We start from the raw sequence: 20,597 nt of genomic DNA on the forward strand, positions 1-20,597 counted from the left end.
TTCTTTCCATCCTGAGATCGTTTCGAGAGCAATACCTCTGAGATGTGCCAGTTTCTAAAGAAAACAAGAATAGCCTTCCTTTCGCAGAGAAAATAGATTTATCTTTCCTGCCACTATCAATATGCAATTCTCATAATCCCACTCTGTCAGACAGCATCCTTTGCAGAATTAATTATGTGCTATAAGCTTGTTAAATGTGCATTTGCAACTAGGATAATTATAATGTTAGCCACCATGAAGAAAGGAATCCCCCCCACCACCACCACCGCATCCCTTTTCCAGGCATATTTTTAATATTGTTACCATTTAGGGGCATTGATTTTCACACATTCACACAAAAAAACAAACAGGTATGGTGGAAGTTGGTACTGGGCTCAGGGAGGATTAAATTCGTCATAGTGACAAAATAGGATAATCTGGGCATTTTTATTAGTGAAGTAAAATATTTATCATTGTTGCTTCCAGAATTTTCTTGCCTGTGCAGAACCAGTTTATATAATGACATTTAAACTTGATGAGTACCCAGCTCAGAGAATGACTCAATTACTAAAGGAAGAAAAATCCAGAGGATGGCTATTTATTTGGCAATACATCAGAACTCCAAGTATCTTAATATGAAATAGATTTGTTGACCAAGAAATTATATAATATAATTATGTTATCATTATAGCATTGTAAGTAATAACATAAAATAAATACTGTACATGATTTAATTGCACATGATAATCGTACATCTTTCCCCATTTATAATAATTAGGCCAATAGTCCCATTTACAGTAATTATTGTATGTAATTGAGGGCATTTTACTAATTGCATTTGAAAACGATAATCCAGAGCAATTAAAAATCCAAGGGCACTATACATAGTGCAAACTACAGTTTTAAATGGTGATAATTTTAAAAGGTGAAAAAATTCATCCAAATATAGAAGTTAAAAGTAAAGTATCTGATTCCATACTTGGCAAACCTGGTAATATTTATTATCAGATAAATTTCTATCAATTTCTCTAATTTTTGTATTTTGTGGTTCTAGGCTTTTTACATTATGATGCTATCCTGAGGACTGCTGAGAAATCATTCTGTTTGACAGCTGGGATATACAGAATGGGCAATGTGTGAATGTGTGTGAATGTGTGTGTGTGTTTGTATGTATGTAGGTTGGAAAACAAGCAGCTCTCCTAAATTCCAAAAGGGACTCAGTAAATTATTCATTTGCACATTCAATTTGATGTTCTTAAAAGCTTTATTCATAGAAGCATTTCAGAGTATTGCAAACATTTTGTTAAATATACTTGTAATACTTTAGCTAAAATGTTTAACTTGGTTAAAATTTAAATACACTCAGGTTGTGGTTTTCATTACTTTCACTATCCGTTCGGAATTTTAATGGGTCTAATCAGTACCGACTTGATGGCACCTAACAACAACAACAAAGGACCTGAAGCCTGGGCTTTTGTCCCAGGGCCCCAGTATCTATCTCTCCTGAGTCTAATCCCCACTTCTATCCAAACAAAGCTCTCATGTGAGAATTATCCCAGGAGGAGTGATGAGCATCCCTGGGACAATGGGAATAGTTTCAAGCTTCCTTTTGCCTTCCCTTCTCGCCAATGTCATTTAGACACTGTCTTCCATGCCTTCAAATGTCATCCCAGACCATCAACCCACTTCAACTCAAACAGCCTCCTTTTATGCTCAGACATTTCTTATAGCATCAGCAGACCACAAAGACTGTCTAGTGGGACTCAGCTGCTACCCTGGTATTAATAATACAATATAGTACACTTAGGGCATTGATGATTCCCTCTGTATCCCAAATTCATAAGAATCAACATTAAATGAAAAGGAAAAATAGAACACCTGGACTGATTATAACTACTTTCTATATGCAACTGTTAACTCCAAAATGGCTTGGCCAAGCATCATAATAGATGTCTTGCTTACTAGCCATATCACATCTTGTACCATATTTATAAGAAAGCTTTAATCATAATACTTATACTAATGTTGCTAACTAAATAGTCCCTAAGAAATTAATTTGGGTTTTAAAAAGACAGAAGATACAAGTTGCAGTGCTACTTTATCCTGAATCACAAAAATATTGTCAATTTTCAATCCATGAGCTGATGAACCCGTTTGTGAATCTTCAAACCAGTCTGTTCTCTTTTAGTTATTTTACATCAGAATTTAAAAGGAATCATAAACTCCCCAGGGTAGAGGGATAGCTAAGGAAAGGGGGTAAGGGTCATAGTGATGGTGGCTGTGTGCTGTTGAGTCGGTTCCAACTCACAGGGTAATCAAGGCTGTAAATCTTTACAGGAGCAGAAAGCCTCATCTTTCTCCCAGGGAGTAGCTGGTAGATTCGAACTGCTGCCTTTGCAGTTAGCAGTCAAACTTGTAACCCACTGTACTACCAGGGTTCCTTAAGAGCAGGCTGGAGAAAATATAAATAATATTCCTACCTCTTTTCAACTGGATATTCATAATACGCATTATGCATTAGTGGTTGAATCACTGTGAAATTCTAAAACATGACAACTTTTAATCTGCAAAATAAGGGGTAATGACAAAAACCAGGGATTCTTTCAGGTAATACTTGTGAGCAGCACTGTTTACTAACCTCTGCCTGTTTTGTTCACAATTACTATTGAAAATTACATACAGCAAAGGGAACATAACTTCTAAATTATGAAGAAAATACAAACTCTTATAAGAGAAAAAGTTAGATCTAGCACTTGAATTTCTTATAGTATTAAAGATACTAATGGGTATTGTCTCCTTTCATGTCTATAGTTGGAAAAATGCAGCACGCCTTTAAACAGACCTTTAATTAATATCAGAAAATATCTGATATTAATGGAGTAACTACAAGGATATTCTTACTCCATTAAAACTGACATTTCCCTCTGTATTTGCTTGCCTTTTCCTCTCAGTATACAGACCAGTCAAGGTGCCATCCAGCTATATTGCTTAATTCTTAGAAGCTTCAGAGTCTGCTCAATCCAGAATTCCCTTCTGAGGGGATCCTTAAAAAAAGGATGCCATCCAGGTGACAGTTTAGCAGGCTGGATCAGCTCAGTCTCTGACCTGGAAGTGGTCTACAGTCAGCCAGCAGCTATATAATGGGGATGGTTAACACAACAGCCTTGCCCAAAGCTTTGTTTTCTACTTCATGATGATGGTTATACCAATCAGCACAACTCTGTATAGGGATTTGATCTAAGACAAAAATAGGGAGTTTTAGGCAACAAAGGAGTCCTGGTGTGGTGCTGTGGATTAACGCGCTGGACTGCAAAGTTGGTTTGAACTGCAAGGTCGGTGGTTCAAGCTTACCAGCCACTCCTTGGAAACCCTATACAGGGTCGCTATGGGTCAGAACCAACTCCACGGCACTTAACAGCAGCAACAGCAGGCAACAAAGGGCCTTAGTAGATTATGAGTTGGGCTGCTAAACCCAAGGTTGGAATCCATCGGCTGCTCTGCAGGAGAAAGATGCAGCTTTCTGCTCACATAAAAAGTTACAGGAAACCCTGTAAAGGGTCGCTACGGATCTGAACCGACTTGACAGCATGCAACAGCAACAGAAGCAGCACACAGACTGGTGCAGAAATAGAGGGACAAAGAAAATGCCAGTAAGTCGTAGCCATGAGAAACAAGTCTGGAGAAGCCATGAGGTGAAGAGAAGATGCAGGAGTTGATTGGGAGACAGAAAAAGTGGCTGTTATAATGTTAAAGCATGGTGGAGCATTAGGATGGCTGTTTCTCAGGGAGACAGATCTGAGAGGACAGGTGAGATGGCGGATGAACTAAAGCTACTGTTGGATTCTGACTGATGTTTCAGCCTTTTGAGGACTGACTATAGCTACTTAGACTGTCAACACTTTCTTCCTCACATTCCAGAAAAATCTCAACACAAATCACTGTTAACTGAGAAAACCTGACTGTGAGTCCTTCTCCTGTAATCTGAAAGATCCCAACACCCACTTGCTTGTCATCTAGCCTGTTCCTATGGGTACTAGCCTTAGTGTATCGCCACAGATCTTCCTGTCATTCTGTTTTCTGTCCTGTCCCTTCCACTTGGCCATCTGATGTTTCCATCCCTTGTACATTCACCTCCTCATGCACTCTGATCTTCTATTACATTGCTATAAGCTAGAACAGAAACATATTTTTATTTAGTTTTAGTGAGTTTAACTTTCCAGATCCTTATCTGAAGAGGCAGATAAGAGAACTTTTCTTCGTCAGAGCTATACAGAACATTCTGTGATGCTGGAAATATTTTATATCTAGCACATCTATCACTGGTCATGTGTGGCTACAGACACTTGAAATGTGGAACTACTATGAAGAAAGTGACTTTTTAACTTAACTTTGTTGTTGTTGTGTGCCATTCTGATTCATAACAACCCTACAGCAGCACAGTGTAGAACTACTCTATAGGGTTTCCTGAAATCTCTATGGAAACAGAGCATAAGAGCAGATTACTAGATCTTTTCTCTCATGTAGCCACTGGTGTATTTGAACCACCAACCATTTGAATAACAGCCAAGCACTTAACCATTATGCCTTCATTTTCATTTTAAATAGCCACATGAGGTTGGATAGTACAGTTCCATATGATTCTTTGAAAGAAATAAAGGAAGGGAGGGAAGAAGGGAGAATGAGAGGAATGAGGGAGAAGAAGGGAGAAAGGAAGGAAGAGAGGGTGGGAGAAAGATAAAATGCTTTACTTTTTATAATGGAATATTGATTTTCTTAATTTGCCTTTTTCTAGTCCTGACCCAAATACATTATTTCACTTCATAAATGTAACACCTGGTGTGGCACTGTAGGATACAGCACTGGGCTGCAAGGTCAGTTTGAACTGCAAGTTTAGTGGTTCAAATCCACCAGCTGCTCCTTGGAAACCCTATACAGGGGCTCTATGAGTTAGACTGGACTCGAGGGCACTAATCAATCATCAACTGAACATTTACTGAAAGAGTTGATTACATGTGTTTCAAAGACTATCTGCATTAAAACTCCCCCTAGATGATTTAAAATAAATTCACAGGCACCAGGAATCTGGATTTCTAAAGAAAAACTCCCCATGGGTCTTGGTATCTCAGAGTGTGAAAACCACTGAGTTACTGAATGCTCAGTTAGGGAGGCCAGGGAGCCTTGTCTGTCAACGACCAATGCATTGTATTCTGCCAGGAAATTTTCTTTTCAAAACTCTTATTTTATTTAATTAAAATTTCTTGAGCAATTGACTCATTCTAGTCTGCTTACTTGACAGTCCACTTTTAAGAAATTATGGCTTTGTGATTACTGAGCTAAGCAGACAGAGTCTCACACAGTTTTTTCATTATCATACAATCCTTAGTAATATGGATTATTGATAATTATAGATAATATAGAACAGAATATCAGGACTGGAGGAAGACTAATTAACAAACCTGTGATATGCAAATGTCACAACTTTGCTTACTGAAAGTGAAGACTTGAAGCACTTACTTATGAAGATCAAAGACTGAAGCTTCCAGTATGGATTATACCTCAACATGGAGTAAACGAAAGTCCTCATAACTGGACCAATAAGCAACATGATAAACAGAGAAAACACTGAAGTTGTCAAGGATTTCATTCGACTTGGATCTAAACGTCCATGGAAGCAGTAATAAGAACTCAAACTACAGATTGCACTGGGCAAACCTGCTGCAAAAGGTCTCTTTAAAATGTTCAAAAGTTAAGATGTCATGTTGAGGAGTAAGATGTGTCTGACCCAAGCCATGGTATTTTCAGTTGTATCATATGCATGTGAAAGTTGGACAGTGGGTAAGAAATACTGAAAAAAGAACTGGGGTTCTTGAATTACTGTGTTGGTGGAAAAAATGACTATATAATGGACTGCCAGAAGAACAAACAAATTTTCCTTGGAAGAGGTACAGCCCAAATCTCCTTAGAAGCAAGGATGGTGAGACTTTGTCTCACCAACTTTGGACATGTTTATCAGAAGGACATCATGCTGGGAAAAGTAGAGGGTCATAGGAAAAGAGGAAGACCATCAATGAGGTGGATTGACACAGTGGTTGCAAAACCAGGCTCAAACATAGCACCGATTGTAAGGATGGTGTGGGACCAGGAAGTATGTCATTTTGATGTTTATAAGGTTACTATAAGTTGGAACTGACTTAGTGACAAAACAACAACATGGAAAACATGCTAAAGAAGAAGAATCCAGTCAATACAGGTGCTGTTGAGTGAACTCCAACTCATGGTAACCCTCTGTGTGCCAGAGTGCAGCTGCATTCTATAGGGCTCAAATCTCTAACCTTTCAGTTAGCGGCCAAGTGCACACCCAGAGACTACAAAATGCATCAAGGTCACCAAAAATATGCACACAGATAACTTCTTGCATTTGAACCAAAAAATATTATTTTGTGCACTAGGCATATACAAGTGCATGTCAAGAATTATTGTCATAAAATTGTAGAGACCTTTATTAAACAAAAATATTAAAATGTGAGGCAACAGTTTCTCAACATATTCTCCATCTACATTTATACACTTCTGAAGATGGTGCTTACAAGTATCTAAACCTTCCCCCAAGGAATTCTGTGCTTTTTTATTTACAACTACTCAAAGCACCAGTTTTGGCATCCTCCATGAGGAATCTGTACATGGACCAAGAGGCAGTTGTTCAAACAGAACAAGGGAACACTGAATGGCTTAAAATTAAGAAAAGTGTGTGACAGGGTTGTATTCTCTCACCATACTTATTCAACCTGTATGCTGAGCAAATAATCTGAGAAGTTGGGTTATATGAAGATTGGAGGAAGACTCATTAACAACCTTGCTTGCTATAAGTGGAAAGGACTTAAAATACTGATGAAGATCAAAGAGAACAACCTTTAGTATGGATTGCATCTCAATGTAAAGAAAACAAAAATTCTCAGCACTGGACCAATAAACAACATTCTTATCAATGGAGAAAACATTGAAGTTGTCAAAGACTTCATTCTTCTTGAATCAACTATCAACATTAATAAAGCAGCAGTCAAGAAATCAAAGGGCATATTGCATTAGGCAAATCTGCTGCAGAAGACTCTTTTAAAATGTTGAAGAGCAAAGATATCAGCTCTAGGACTAAGGTGCGCCTGACCCAAGCTATGGTATTTTCAATAACTTCATATGCACGCTAAAGCTGGACAGTGAATAAGGAAGACCATAGAAGATTTGATGCTTTTGAGTTATGTGTTGGAGGAGAATATTGAAAATGCCATGGGCTGCCAAAGGAACAAACAGATCTGTGTTGAAAGAAGTGCAGCCAGAGTCTCCTTGGAGGGCAGAATAGCCAAACTTTGTCTCTCATGCTTCGGACATATTGTCAGGAGGGACCAATCGCTGGAGAAGGATATCATGTTTGGTAAAGTGGAGGGTCAGAGAAAAAGAGGAAGACTCCCAGAGAGATGGATTGGCAAAACGGCAGCATCAACGGGCTCAAGCTAGGCAACAATTGTGAGGTTGGCCCGGACCAGGCAGTGTTTCATTCTTTTGTGCACAGGGTTGTTAAGAGTCAGTATGGACTCGATGGCATGTAACAAAAACAACAACATTCTATCTGTATGCTCGGTAGAGAATCAGAAAAGCTAGATTTTATTAAGATTGTATTGAAGGAAGACTCATTAACCTGCAATATGCAAAGGACACAACCTTGCTTGCTGGAAGTGAAGATGGTTTGAAACACCTATTAATGTAGATCAGAGACTACACTGCAGCCTTCAGTATGGATTGTACCTCAATGTAAAGAAAACAGAAATCCTCACAACTGGACCAATGATAAATATGATAAACAGAGAAAAGATTGAAGTTGTTAAAGACTTCTTATGTGATTGGATCCATAATCCAGGACGGGACAGTGTTTCATTCTATTGTGCATAGGGTTGCTATGAGTCAGTACCCACTCGATGGCACCTAACAACAACAACAGGCACTCAAATTATGTTCCTTTGACATGTTCTTTAAGTTTGGGCAATAAAAAGAAGTCTAAAGGGGCAAGATCGGGGCTGCAGGAGGATGAAGTAAGGTTTCTCAGTGAAATTCTCATAGGGCAGTCCTTGCTACCCTTGATAAATGAGCAGGTATATTATCATGATGGAAAAAAATTCCTTGGCACTACTTTTCTGGCCTATTTATCACTGATGCATTTTCTTAAAACTTCTTCATAATAAGCCCCATGAACAGTCTACTTTCTTTGAGAAAAATCTCTCAAGATAACCCCTTTGAAATCCCCAAAACAATCACTATAACCTTCTGAAATGGCTGGTCTCTCTGCCTTGAATTTAACTGACTCAGTAGATCCCCTTAGAAGTCACTGTTCTGATTGGAATTACTGAAGGCACACCAATGAGAATAAGACAAGCATATTACTGAGAGAATTTTCCACAGCTATCTGGCACCCCAAAGAAAATAAGACAAACATATTACCGAGAGAACTTGTCTACATCTATCCCACTGGTTGTGAAGACAAGTTTAAACATGAGTTGTTTAGAATAAACCTGTGCATCTATGAACTCGAATCACAGTAGTGATGTTTTGTAACTTGCCCTCTTATTTGTATATTACGGATTTCATAAAGTCTGAAGATATGTAAATTTGCTGAAAAAAGATACCCCATAATGAACACATGCCATTTGAGAAAGATTATAAAGTTGATTTCTAAAAGATCAGAGTATATTTTTATCCCACATACACACCAAAAGAACAGAGCAACCTTGTACTTTCTCGTTGTTCAAAATGACTGGAAAATTAGACTCAACAAAGGAGTGTTTGTTATCACTCTATGCAAATACACTAATGGATATGGTGTTCTATAGAGGTTTTGGTCTTATCCTTGGGGAAAACTTATATGCACACTTAAGGCAGTCTCTCAGATCCATGACAATCTTACCCTTCAGAGCTGATGAAAATATTGGAAACAATCTATAAAAATGCTATTCTACTGATATCTTAGGAGGATTACAAAAAGTCGGAAGCAGAGCATTTTCATCATCCAGTGGCAGTGATCCCATTTTAAACTTATGTATTTGTGGGTTTGTTTTCATTTAATTTGGTTACAAGACTCTGAAACCAAAATTGCTTTCTGCTGCAAAGTAAAATGCATCTCATTAGCCTTTTCACTAAGGCCTATTTATGCAAATCCAGCATTATTAACTAAATAATTAAAGTGACCTTAGCATGCAAGTGTGGAAACTGTTTGGCATTGAGTTATGGGAGAAAAATTAGAACCTGAAATATTCTTGTCTGCTCAGTCTGCCATCATTTCAAAAACAGAAGTGATACAAGCTACCTCTATGTAACTCCCCAAAGAGTGGCGGTTAAAGTGCTCACCTCTTACAGTCTTAGCTGATTTGAACCCCCAACCTTTTCCTCCTCCCATATAAAGAGCTGTCTTACAGAGAACTGAGACATAGGGGGAAACTGAAGAGATTAAAGCCAGCTCAAAGTAGCTAATTAATTCAACAACAACAAAATCAAAGTCTAGAGAATTACATGTTTTCTCCATGACTATCCTTATTTAAGTAGACTTTTTACTATATAATTTTTACAATTTTTGATATTCAGATATGGGTAGAATAATGCCATTGCATAAGATGTACTAGGCTATAGATGGGCTATATTACTGGACCTCAATGATGACTTCATTTTGTTAACAAAAGAAAACAAAAAAATAAGGATTTAAAATGATTTTTTTTTTCTGCTGACTGTCAAAAAACTCAAGAGATTCTAGCTTCCCTGTAGCTTTTCTTAGAATCAGATTAACAAACAGGAAAAATTTAGGTGCTTCCTCAATAATTATGTTGAATAATCAAGGTGAAGTTTTTGTATTGGGGGTAGCAACCACAATCCAGCCATCACAATTATAAAAGAAAAAAACTCAGAGAAAATATCTGTATTGTTATCAAGTCTAGAAGAATAGCACAATCTTAAATCTAACTTTTTAAAAATTGAAAACAAATACATTTTTGTAAAGGCTTTCAAATACTCATGGTTAGTTCTGAGCACCCTTTAAAAATTTTGTTTCTGTTCAACAGGCAATTTTAGGGACCTTATTGTCTGTGGCGCTGTGGGTTAATGTGCCAGACTGCAAAACTGCAAGGTCGGTAGTTCAAGCTCACCAGCTGCTCCTTGGAAACCCTATACAGGATTGCTATGGGTCAGAATCAACTCTACAGCATTAACAACAACATTGTCGTTGCTAATTGCCTGGTCTGATTTTACTAGAAGGAGGTGACCTGTAACATGTTCCAGTGGTTTCAACTGGCCAGGCTTAGGTCAGGGAGACCTTAAAAGGGCTGAGAAGAAAGGATGGAGTGCCTGTGATTGAAATTGAGGCTTGTTTGTATGTGTGTAGGTGTGTGTGCGTGTGTGTGTGTATGAAGCAACAGCACAAATAAGGTCCACTTTTTGTTTTGTTCTACTGAATTGGCTAAGGGATTTAAAAAGCCAAGGGCCCCCATTATGGTAATGCACATTAAACCCTTTAAAAAGCAGACACTGACAACCTAATAAATTAAAACCATTCTCAGATCCAAGAGTTAACTTATGGAAAACAGCTCCAGACTTTGACCAACTAAAATTCAGAATGTGAGTACAAATGCTAGTGTGTCAGTAAAATTGCACTTCTAGATTCTTTTTATCCAACAGCGAGAAATAATAACCTAAAGACCCTGACTCTTACCTATAAATTGGCAACTTAATAAGAGTATCTCCCAAATGGCATTTGTACACTTTGATCTGGTGATCTTTTATTTTCTAATCATTCATGAATCACCACCATACTCTTTAAGAGGCCTAAATTAGCTCCCACCTTAAACACGTGCAAACTTGAGGACCAGAAATATCTCATAATACTGGCAAATCATTCAATAATTTGTTCTTCTTGCCATAGTGTCAATTTAGTCTGTTAACATCGTTCAAATTAAGAGCAGCAGAAAGGAAGATGAGCTCCTACAACGCTTTACGTCTTCTTCAATTCACTTCAACAGTTCATTACTGAACACACACAAGAATAAGGTGTGAGCGTGCCCTTCTCTTTAAGGACTAAACCCACAGCCGTCGAGTAGATTCTAACTCACAGTAACCCTAGAGGCTGTAAATCTTTATGGAAGCCAACGGCCTCGTCTTTCTCATGTAGAGCAGATGGTGGGTTCGAACAGCTGACCTTGTCATTAGAAGCCTAATGCTTAACCCATTATGCCATCAAGGTTCCTTCTTTTCTGGACTGGCATGTGAAAAACCTTCCCCATAGTTACAGTCTTCTCTATTTGTTTCAGAGAGTTAGAGAAGGATATATGTAGGCATAAGAATCGAAAAGGCCAAGACATTTTTATCTGCCAAGACAGACAGACACAGACTATATGAGATGTTACTGTCTAATGCTCATTGCTATGAAGCGTGCACACTGCATAGGCAAGTTGACATGCCCACATGCCATGTTTCTGCTTAGATTATGCTTCCTCTCTGCAGTATGGCAGAGGTGAGAGGAGGAAAGTCAAAAAGAAAAACGTCACCACAATCAGGGCTCTGCTAGGGGGCCAGGCGGGAATCAGAAGTGGGTGAAGTGGCCCAGGGGGCAACTGAACTAAACTCTGGAGCTTAAGTTCTCTCCAAAGGAGAGAGCCACCAGTTACATGCTTACTTCTAGCAGTTTTTGAGTGCAGTAGTACCAGAGTTCCTAATTTAAAAAAAAGGGGCCAGAAATCCAGAATTTTAGGTAAAAATCTCATATTTAAACGCCAGCAATAAATTTAAAATTAAATAAATAAAACTGTGAGGGTCAAACAAAGTAGTCTGTAGCTTGGAAAGAGTAATCTTGTTCTAAACTCAGTGAAGACTGCCTTAGTAATAAAAAGAATTTGCTTAGCTTTTGACTTACTACATAGAAATGAAAGATAAGACACAATATTGGCTACAATCTAGTGGTGGTGATAGTGTACCGTGGAGTCAGTGCCAACTCCCAGCGACTCTGTATAGGGTAAGTACCTGATAATATGGACATGACGGATTCCTATCTGCCTCAGTAGAATCGATGGTGAATGCCATAATAAATGGAAGACTCAACAGACATGCTGAGAAAAAAATCTGAGATACTTCATTCAAAAGATCTATTCAGTATCTGGAGTCCTGGTGTGGCACTGCAGGATATGCACAACGCCGCAAGGTCAGTGTGAACTTTAAAGTGGGCAGTTCAAACTCACCAGCTGCTCTTCGGAAACCCCATACAGGGTTACTATGAATCACAATTGACTGGACGGCATTTAACAACAACAACATTCAGTATCTACTCAATATTGTTTTCCAAGTAAAATAGATCTCTTACCTGCATTCTCTTGAGAACTTTGTGCTTGTCAGTGTTTGCTATTTGATAAACTTTTGCCATAACTATTGTTTTTCCCAAAGGCCCGCAGGCTGTCTCCAGTTTCTGGTTGCAATCTTACATTTGGGATGGTAAAAATAGAAGACACTGTGAACAGGACAGAAAATTTTCATTTATAGATTTATTGATGTATTTATTATCTTTCTTTTAAAAATAGATGTTGATATGAGTTTCTGGATATTCAATGCACCAAACATTATGGTATGTGTTGGTCTCTGAAATGTCAAATAGTCACAACCGCATACACATACACTATACACACATACATCATTATACACTCATACAAGAGGCTGTCTATTCTCACAATGACTTAAAGCTTCGGAAACCCTATACAGGGTCATTATGAGTTGGAACTGACTTGATGGCACTTAACAACAATAACACAAACATATATGATAGAATAACCTGCTTTCCCCTCAGAACCACAGCTCAGCGCTCACATTTTTCTGATTTAGAACTATTAAGTTGGATTTAGAAACAACATATTTTTACCTTTCTTTATGACATGTCATTCATTGGAGAAAGAGTTCTTGAGGCCCACCCTGTTCTAGGCACTGCTGAATGCTGCAGTAAACAAAACTAAAGGCAAAGAAATCCCTGTCCTCCTGGATTCCAGTTGGGGAGACAGACAATAAACAAACAAGCAAGAATAATATATAGCATGATAAATTTTATAATGAAAAATAAAAGTAGGGGAGAGACACTGGAAGTGCTGGGATGGAAGCAGGTCAGTGAAGGCTTTCCAGATAAAATATATTTGAGCAAAGTGCTAAAGGAGTGATGGTGCAAGTCATCCATGTATTTAGAGGAAGAGCAAGTATAAAATATAGCAAGAGGAAGCAGCAAGAGCTGGCTCAAAGGCTGCAAGAACAGAAGCAGGCTAATCAGGTAGGAAGCTACTGGAAAATACATGGGGAGGAAGGGGGTGAATGACCAGGGACAGGGGAATAGCAGTGAATGTGCGAAGCGATGTGATTCTAGACATATTTTGAAGTTAGCACCAGTTACATCTGTGGAAGCATTGGGTATGGCGTGTGGCCAAACTAGGATAACTCCAAGATTTTTTATACTACATCAAATGGAAGAATGCAGTATAAATGTTGACAAGAGAAAGATTACAAGAAGGGGACACTCTGTGGAAAAAGATCAGAGTTCTGTTTTGTTAATACTGGGATGCCTAAAGACTGCCAAATGGAGATGTTGAGGAGTCAGTTGGAGACACAAATCTGGAGTCAGGGAAGAGAGGGCTGAAGATATAAATTTGGAGGCTGTCACCAGTGTATAGGTGATATTTAAATCATGAGATTGGATGAGATTGCTTATGCTCTAGGGAATGTACACAGATGGAAAGATCTGAGGACTTAGCCCCAAGGCACTCTCTGAGACTATGGCAGATGAGCGGAAATGAGCAAAGGAGATTGAAAAGCCGAGTCTAGGGAGGCAGGAGAAAAAACATGAGAGACTCGTTTCCTAGAAACCAAGGGAAGGAAGTGTTAAAATGGGGAGGGAGTGGTCACTTATGTTGAATTCTGCTGAGGGATCAAGATGAGTGCTTGGAAAAGCATACAGGTCACTAGAAACAAACTGACCACAGCAGTTCTGGAGGATTGGGAACAGAAGCTTAGTTGTAAAGGACCTATGAGAGAATGGAAGATTAGGAATAAAAGGACACAAATACATGTGAAATGAGTGTGCTTAGTTTTATTTTTAAAGTGATGGCACTGACTGACATGAATGGCATTATGCTGTTTTAGGGAAGTATATAGAAATATGAAAGTATAGAATATGTACAAAAATATTAGTGTTGGAAAGGGCCCGAGGGATAACTGTGCCCATCTCTTCTGTCTTCTAAATGAGAAGCCAGAAGCCCAAAGAGACTAAGGAACTTGTCCCAGGTTGCCTGGCCTGAGTAGAGCTGAGGCAGTCTTGATTCCTAGTTCTGTGCTCTTTGTTGTTGTTGTTGGTAAGTACCGTCGAGTCACTTTCAACCCATAGTGACCCTATATAGGGTTTCCGAGGAGCAGCTGGTGAGCTTGAACCGCCGACCTTGCAGTTCAAACGGCTTTGCAGTCTGACACATTAACCCACAGCACCACACCAGGCCTCCTTCTGTGCTCTTTACACTGTACCAATTTGTTGGCTTCTTTTCACTGCAGATTAGAGTTTTGTGAATTAGCAAATGAATGTAATAAAATCAAGGACTCTGTGCTATGAAGTGTATTTTGTTCATTTACTTTGACAAGGGTAATTCAGCTTCAATTATTTATGTAACTTGATAGCATACACAGGAGAATGCTCTGTGGTGTATTTGGGGAAAGTAATGAATTTCTTCTAAATCAGCCCTTAACTTACTTCTTTGCAATTAAATCTTTGTGAAGAAGTGGAGCAAGGCTGTTGAGGGGGGGTTCAGGACACAGGGTGAGTGATGACAGGCTACCATCATCAGCATCAGCAAGCTTTAACTGCCAGATCCCCAGGTAACTGCACCACTGTTCTTGCTCAATGCATATATAATCCCTGATTGCATGGCACATGAATACATTACTTCTAAATTACACTGCAGGTCACATTTAGAAAGTTTTAACGTTAAACTCTTAGTGTGGAGTCTTGTGAAAATCCACTACTTGGAAAATGCCAGCAGCAGCACCCTCATATGCCTCTTTTTCAGAGATTTAGAAAGAGTTCCACCTATAATAGAAATGTTACAGAACCATTGGCTGACGAATTTTGGCTCCCGAGTGATGACAAGACTAATAAGTTCTGGGGATTTTTTTTTAAGTCCCAAAGGGGACTTATGAAAGCAAAAAGCAAAACCAGCTAAAAAGAGAAGATTGGGGATCAAAATAAGTTAAAAGTGGTCTCTAGTCTTCTCAGCCTGCTTTTAACATATCAGACCCTGAAGAGAAGAACATCAGTGTTGTTAGAGCATTGATACCACCGAGTCCCACAGTCATTCCAAGTTATATGATTATGCCAGACTCTTATTTGCTTTGGAAGAACACATGTCAATTTGATATCTTATTGTATTGTTGTTGTTAGGTGCGTCGAGTCGGTACCAACTCATAGCGACCCTATGCACAACAGAATGAAACACTGCCTGATCCTGGGCCAACCTCACAATTTTTGCCATGCTTGAGCCCACTGATGCTGCCACTTTGCCATTAATAATTGGAACATGGAATGTATGAAGTATGAATCTAAAAAAATTAGAAACTGTCAAAAATGAAATGGAATGCATAAACATAGATATCTTAGGCACTGGTGAGCTGAAATGGACTCATATTGGCCATTTTGAATCTGACAATCACATGTTTTACTATTCCAGGAATGACAAATTGAAGAAGAATGGTGTAGCATTCATTATCAAAAAGAACATATCCAGGTCAGTCATGAGGTACAACACTGTCTGTGATAGGAAAATATCCACGCGTCTACAGGGAAGTTAATACCACTATTATTCAAATTTACGCACCAACCACTAAAGCCATTGAGAATGAAATAGAAGAATTCTACCAACTTCTTCAATCTGAAATAGATCAAACATGCAATCAAGATGTACTGATCATTACTGGTGATTGGAATGCAAAGGTTGGGAGCAATGAGGAAGGATCAGTAATTGGAAAATATGGCATTGGTGATTGAAATGACGCTGGAGAATGCATGATAGAATTCTGCAAAATCAATGATTTGCTCATTTCAGATACTTTCTTTCGACAGCATAAGAGACAATTATACACATGGACCTCACCAGATGGAATACACAGAAATCAAATTGACTACATTAGCAGAAAGAGACAATGGAAAAGCTCCATGTCATCAGTCAATACAAGGCCAGGGGCAGATTGTGGAACAAACCATCAATTACTCATATGCAAATTCAAACTGAAGCTGAAGAAAATGAAAATAAGTCCACAAGAATGAAAATATGACCTTGAATATTATATTGTAGTATTCCTTAAAGTTGCATAGTTTATATACCAAAAAAACAACAAACTAAAAAACTTATTGTCATCAAGTTTATTCTGACTCCTAGTGAGCTTAAATGATCGAGTAGAACTGTGGGTTGACGAGGATGTCAATCTTTATAGAAGCAGACTGCCACATCATTCTCCTATGGTGTGGCTGGTGGGTTCAAATGTTTCCATTAGCAGTCACACTTCTAAGCACTGTGATGCAACTCAGGCAGGAATACTGAAGTGTCCTGGTGACAGAGCATTAAGACTTCACTGGTATGGCACTGCAGGATAATGCACTGCACTTCAAGGTCAATTTGAGCCAAAAGGTTAGCAGTTCAAATCCACCAGCTGCTCCTCAGAAACTCTGTAAAGGGTTGCTAGGAATCAGAATTGACTCGAAGGCACTTAACAACAACACTAATGTAAAGTTTAATTTAGGAGTTTCTAAATATGATCTGCGGAATATTAACCTAGAAAATGGAGTCACGAGAATGAGACAATTACTTAAAGGACCTAGTTCCCAAAGTCTCCAGAGTCTGGGAATTCTTTGTTTTGTAAACATGTTTACATGTACAGCCACGTTGTTTCAAATGTAAATGACTGTAGTGTTTAATACCGGGAATGTCCTTTCTCTTGGCTGGATTTATGCTTCATAATGATTATCTGCTAGACACAGGAATGGCATTTCTGTAACTCAAAATTGTTACCAGAGGCATTTAGCAGAATCTTGCTTTAAAAATAAAATGATTTTTCATCTTTATTCTGCCCCCTTCAAAAGGTTTCACTGCTCCTGATGTTTAACGTTATGCAAAGACGTGTTTCTGCCAATGAATATCGCCTTATGGCTATGCTTCTGCAAATAGCCTGCTGTGAGCTGATAAAGGGATTAATGCAGCCAAAATTCTTAATCTGTGAAATTACAAATTAAATTCTCATATTAAAAATACCACCCTGAGGTATTTTTTGTGGTTTTAATTCCCCTCTGGTGTTCTGCATACATTGTGCCTGTTAATGACAGGGACAAGGCTGTCTCCGTTGGCAGCCTGCTGCCTAGTGATAATGTGTAGGCATTTACTCACTGATAGAAACTGGATTTAACCACTGGCTGATAAACTAAGTGGCAAGTGGGTAATAAGTCCATATTAACAAAAAAGTACTATTGCAGAATTTGGAATTCATAGACCATCAAAACCCTGGCTTGACTCAGGCAGCAAGTCAGATGGGATTGAGATGTCACCAAGGAGTGGGATCAAGAGCCAGTAAAAGGAAAACAAATCATGTGTTTAAGTTGGATGAATCATAAACTAATGAGTCGATTTGCATCTCCTTTATTTTCTCTTCCCCCTTTCCCAGTATAGAATGACATACAGCCAATTCATGATTTTTTCCATAGGGGTTTCAGCTTTAATTCTGTTTTCCTTGTAACTGTGGGCAGTGACTGTAATGGTGAGTGGGTCCATGTTTATAAAGGAGGCACTGCAGAAGGCAGCGTACATGGAAAGCAGGGACTAGGCAGTAGTGCTGCAAACAGTTTAGGGAGAAATTCCATCATCTTTTCATTTCATTTGTCCATTAACACTTTTGAATACCACTTATATAAAATGTCAAAAAGGATCTGCTAAGTATAGGAGGAGTCGATTTATATAGCTATAGTCATTTTAGAATTAAAAAAAAAAAATTGGAATTAAATTTGGGATCTCAAGAAAGATTTAAGGTAGGAATACCCAAAAGGAGTGTTACTTGGGATTTAGTTCTAAAATAAAGGGTAATTGTCCAGGAGAATGCAATACTGTGTGTAAGGGGGGAAAATCAAGCCTAAAATCCTAGAGACTAAAGAAACAATTTTAGGGATGTATGTTGTAAGTGATGTATATCCAAGAGTGAACCAACATCACCTAAATATGTGCGCATATATGCAATGTGCTCATTTTTTAATACGATCAGAAATCAATCTGTGAAGAAATATCTCTATTGGTATTTCAAAAGAATATATCAACATTGAATAAAAATTGTCTTATTGTAATAGTATTGCACAATTTCAAAAGAATTATATTTCACACTTTTTAAGAAAGATGAGATCCTTCTGGCCATAAATTCTTGCGCAAACATTTAAAATGTAATTGAAAAAGGCTGTGTAAATACGAACACTTTTGTAAAAACAAAACAAAAACCCACCCTGGAATGTGTTTTGTGTTTTTATTAAAAAAAAAAAAAAGATTCGGAGACGAGCTGTCTGTATGAATACCAAGAGATTTGTAGTTAAAATGAATTACATGCTTTCAGTTCTTACATATCAATTCAGTGCATTAGCCAATTGCCAAGTCTGTTACTCAGCTCGCTGCCTAGCAGCCCTTTTTAAGGCTATTGTTACAATCAAGATGGTCTCTGAGAATCATACAGAAAGGAATCATTTCTCCTCTGTGTACTGTAGCCAGTTAAAAAGTACTGTATGCATAAAGCACTAAATATGTAAATCATATTTTTCTTTTCTTTATAACTGCTCAGATCAATTTTTGGACACACACATAATCAAATGCAAAGACATGCAGCTACAGACTGCAGAGCAGTGATAGCAAAAAAAAAAAAAAAAAAGAGGTTTCCATTTTCTTCCTGTGTCGGGTAAGCTAGCAATTGAATGGCAGGATTCCACTAAATATACACATCTCCCCACACCCTCAACTTCTTTTTCTCTCTCCACACACATACACACACACAGATATGATAATGCATACACAAACATATTATCTTACTTATGCATAAATATGTGTATCTCTCTCCGTGTATACTACACACAGTGATGTGTCTGTTTTGATGGACTGTTACAGATTTGTCATACTCACTATCGGTCAGTTCCCATAGCCGTGGGGGCAGGTCACTAAAATACTCATGGCTCAATGCTGCCTGTGCTGAGAGCCTGTTCTTTGGGGAACACTGTAGGAGCTTGGAGGCCAGGTCTTCTGCATGGTTCACATAGGTGAGCCTAAAAATACAAGCAAGAAAGAGAGAAATCATACTGAACAAGAACATCCCTAATTTTCTTGGACTTCCTCACTTTTATTCCCAGCTAGGAAAATACCTCAGATCAACTTCTGAAAATAAACAAGTGCAGATTCATACTTTAATAATTCTTCTTAGAGCATCTGCTACTCCAAACTGGTGTATACTCTTTCTCTCCTAAGATAAGCAAAGGGTTGATACTTGTAAAATAGATGGAAGTAGGTCCAGAGACAGAAAAAAAAAAAAAAATTATCAAATAAGTTCAAAGAATTTGTTCATAGAATCTATGTACTGCATACACATCTGGATCCATTTACAGGAAAATTAATACAAAATAACTAGGATAATTAAAATGTGTTGTTGTTGTTAGGTGCCATTGAGTCGGTACCGACCCATAGCGACCTTATGCACAGCAGAACGAAACACTGCCCAATCTCATTACTAAAGTTACTTATATTTTATGAGTCTGAACTTTCTGGCATTGAATATAAAATACTGGAGTAAGTACCTGTCAAATATTTAAAAATCATACTATTAACATAGAGGTTAACAAAGGCAATATGCTTAAACCATGTGGGACTGAATCAATTCAAGATGACCTTCAGTACAAAGTAGACAGAAAATATGTGTGTCAAGATTACCAAAAAAAGCAGAGAATTAAAGTTTCCAATGTGACATGAGCATTCAATTCGGTAGCAGCACCACACACTTACTTTTAATGGAATATTTCACTGCTCAGATTTATGAAGACTGGATAACTAACACAGTAGTGATAATAAATGTATTCCTAACAGTGTTTCCCATTTATGGAGATGTGGAACATGTCTCCGACACTTTCCTAGGCACTGTAACACACACTCTCAATTAATGATCGTCTACCAACTGGAACCTAAGGAATGAGCCACAAAACATAGCGATTTTCTCAACAGTTGGAGAGGATATTTACACTCATTCAGAACTGCTTGCCTCCAAAGGAGCTTGTATGTGCTATTCTCTCTCTCGATCTCTCCCTCTCTCATTCTCTCTCTCTCACACACACACAAACAAACACATACACAGCTGACTTCTAAAGGTTTTTACCCTCTGATACCTGAGTTGCACATGGACCTTGCCAGATGGAATACATAGACATCAAATTGACTACATCTGTGGAAAGAGAAGATGGAAAAGCTCCATATCATCAGTGAAAACAAGGCCAGGGGCAGACTGTGGAACAGACCATCAAT

General features: G+C 38.3%; 1 protein-coding gene across 4 annotated transcripts in view; it reads right to left on the bottom strand.

Annotated features, from left to right (window-relative positions):
• Positions 1–20,597, bottom strand: part of CDK14 (cyclin-dependent kinase 14) — an 819,631-nt gene that overhangs the window by 122,664 nt on the left and 676,370 nt on the right. For 3 of the 4 annotated variants that reach the window (XM_006834309.1, XM_006834307.1, XM_006834310.1), the window contains 2 exons: positions 19,215–19,354; positions 12,362–12,505 (listed from right to left, as the gene is read on the bottom strand). In XM_006834309.1, coding sequence (XP_006834372.1) covers positions 12,390–12,505; positions 19,215–19,354 — 256 coding nt within the window. In that variant the 3' untranslated portion in view covers positions 12,362–12,389. Of the gene's footprint in view, positions 1–12,361; positions 12,506–19,214; positions 19,355–20,597 lie in introns of those variants that run through there. The other variant, XM_006834308.1, reaches the window with a different exon arrangement.

Source organism: Chrysochloris asiatica, unplaced genomic scaffold (genome assembly GCF_000296735.1).
Source record: "Chrysochloris asiatica unplaced genomic scaffold, ChrAsi1.0 scaffold00010, whole genome shotgun sequence".
Lineage (NCBI taxonomy): Eukaryota > Metazoa > Chordata > Mammalia > Afrosoricida > Chrysochloridae > Chrysochloris > Chrysochloris asiatica.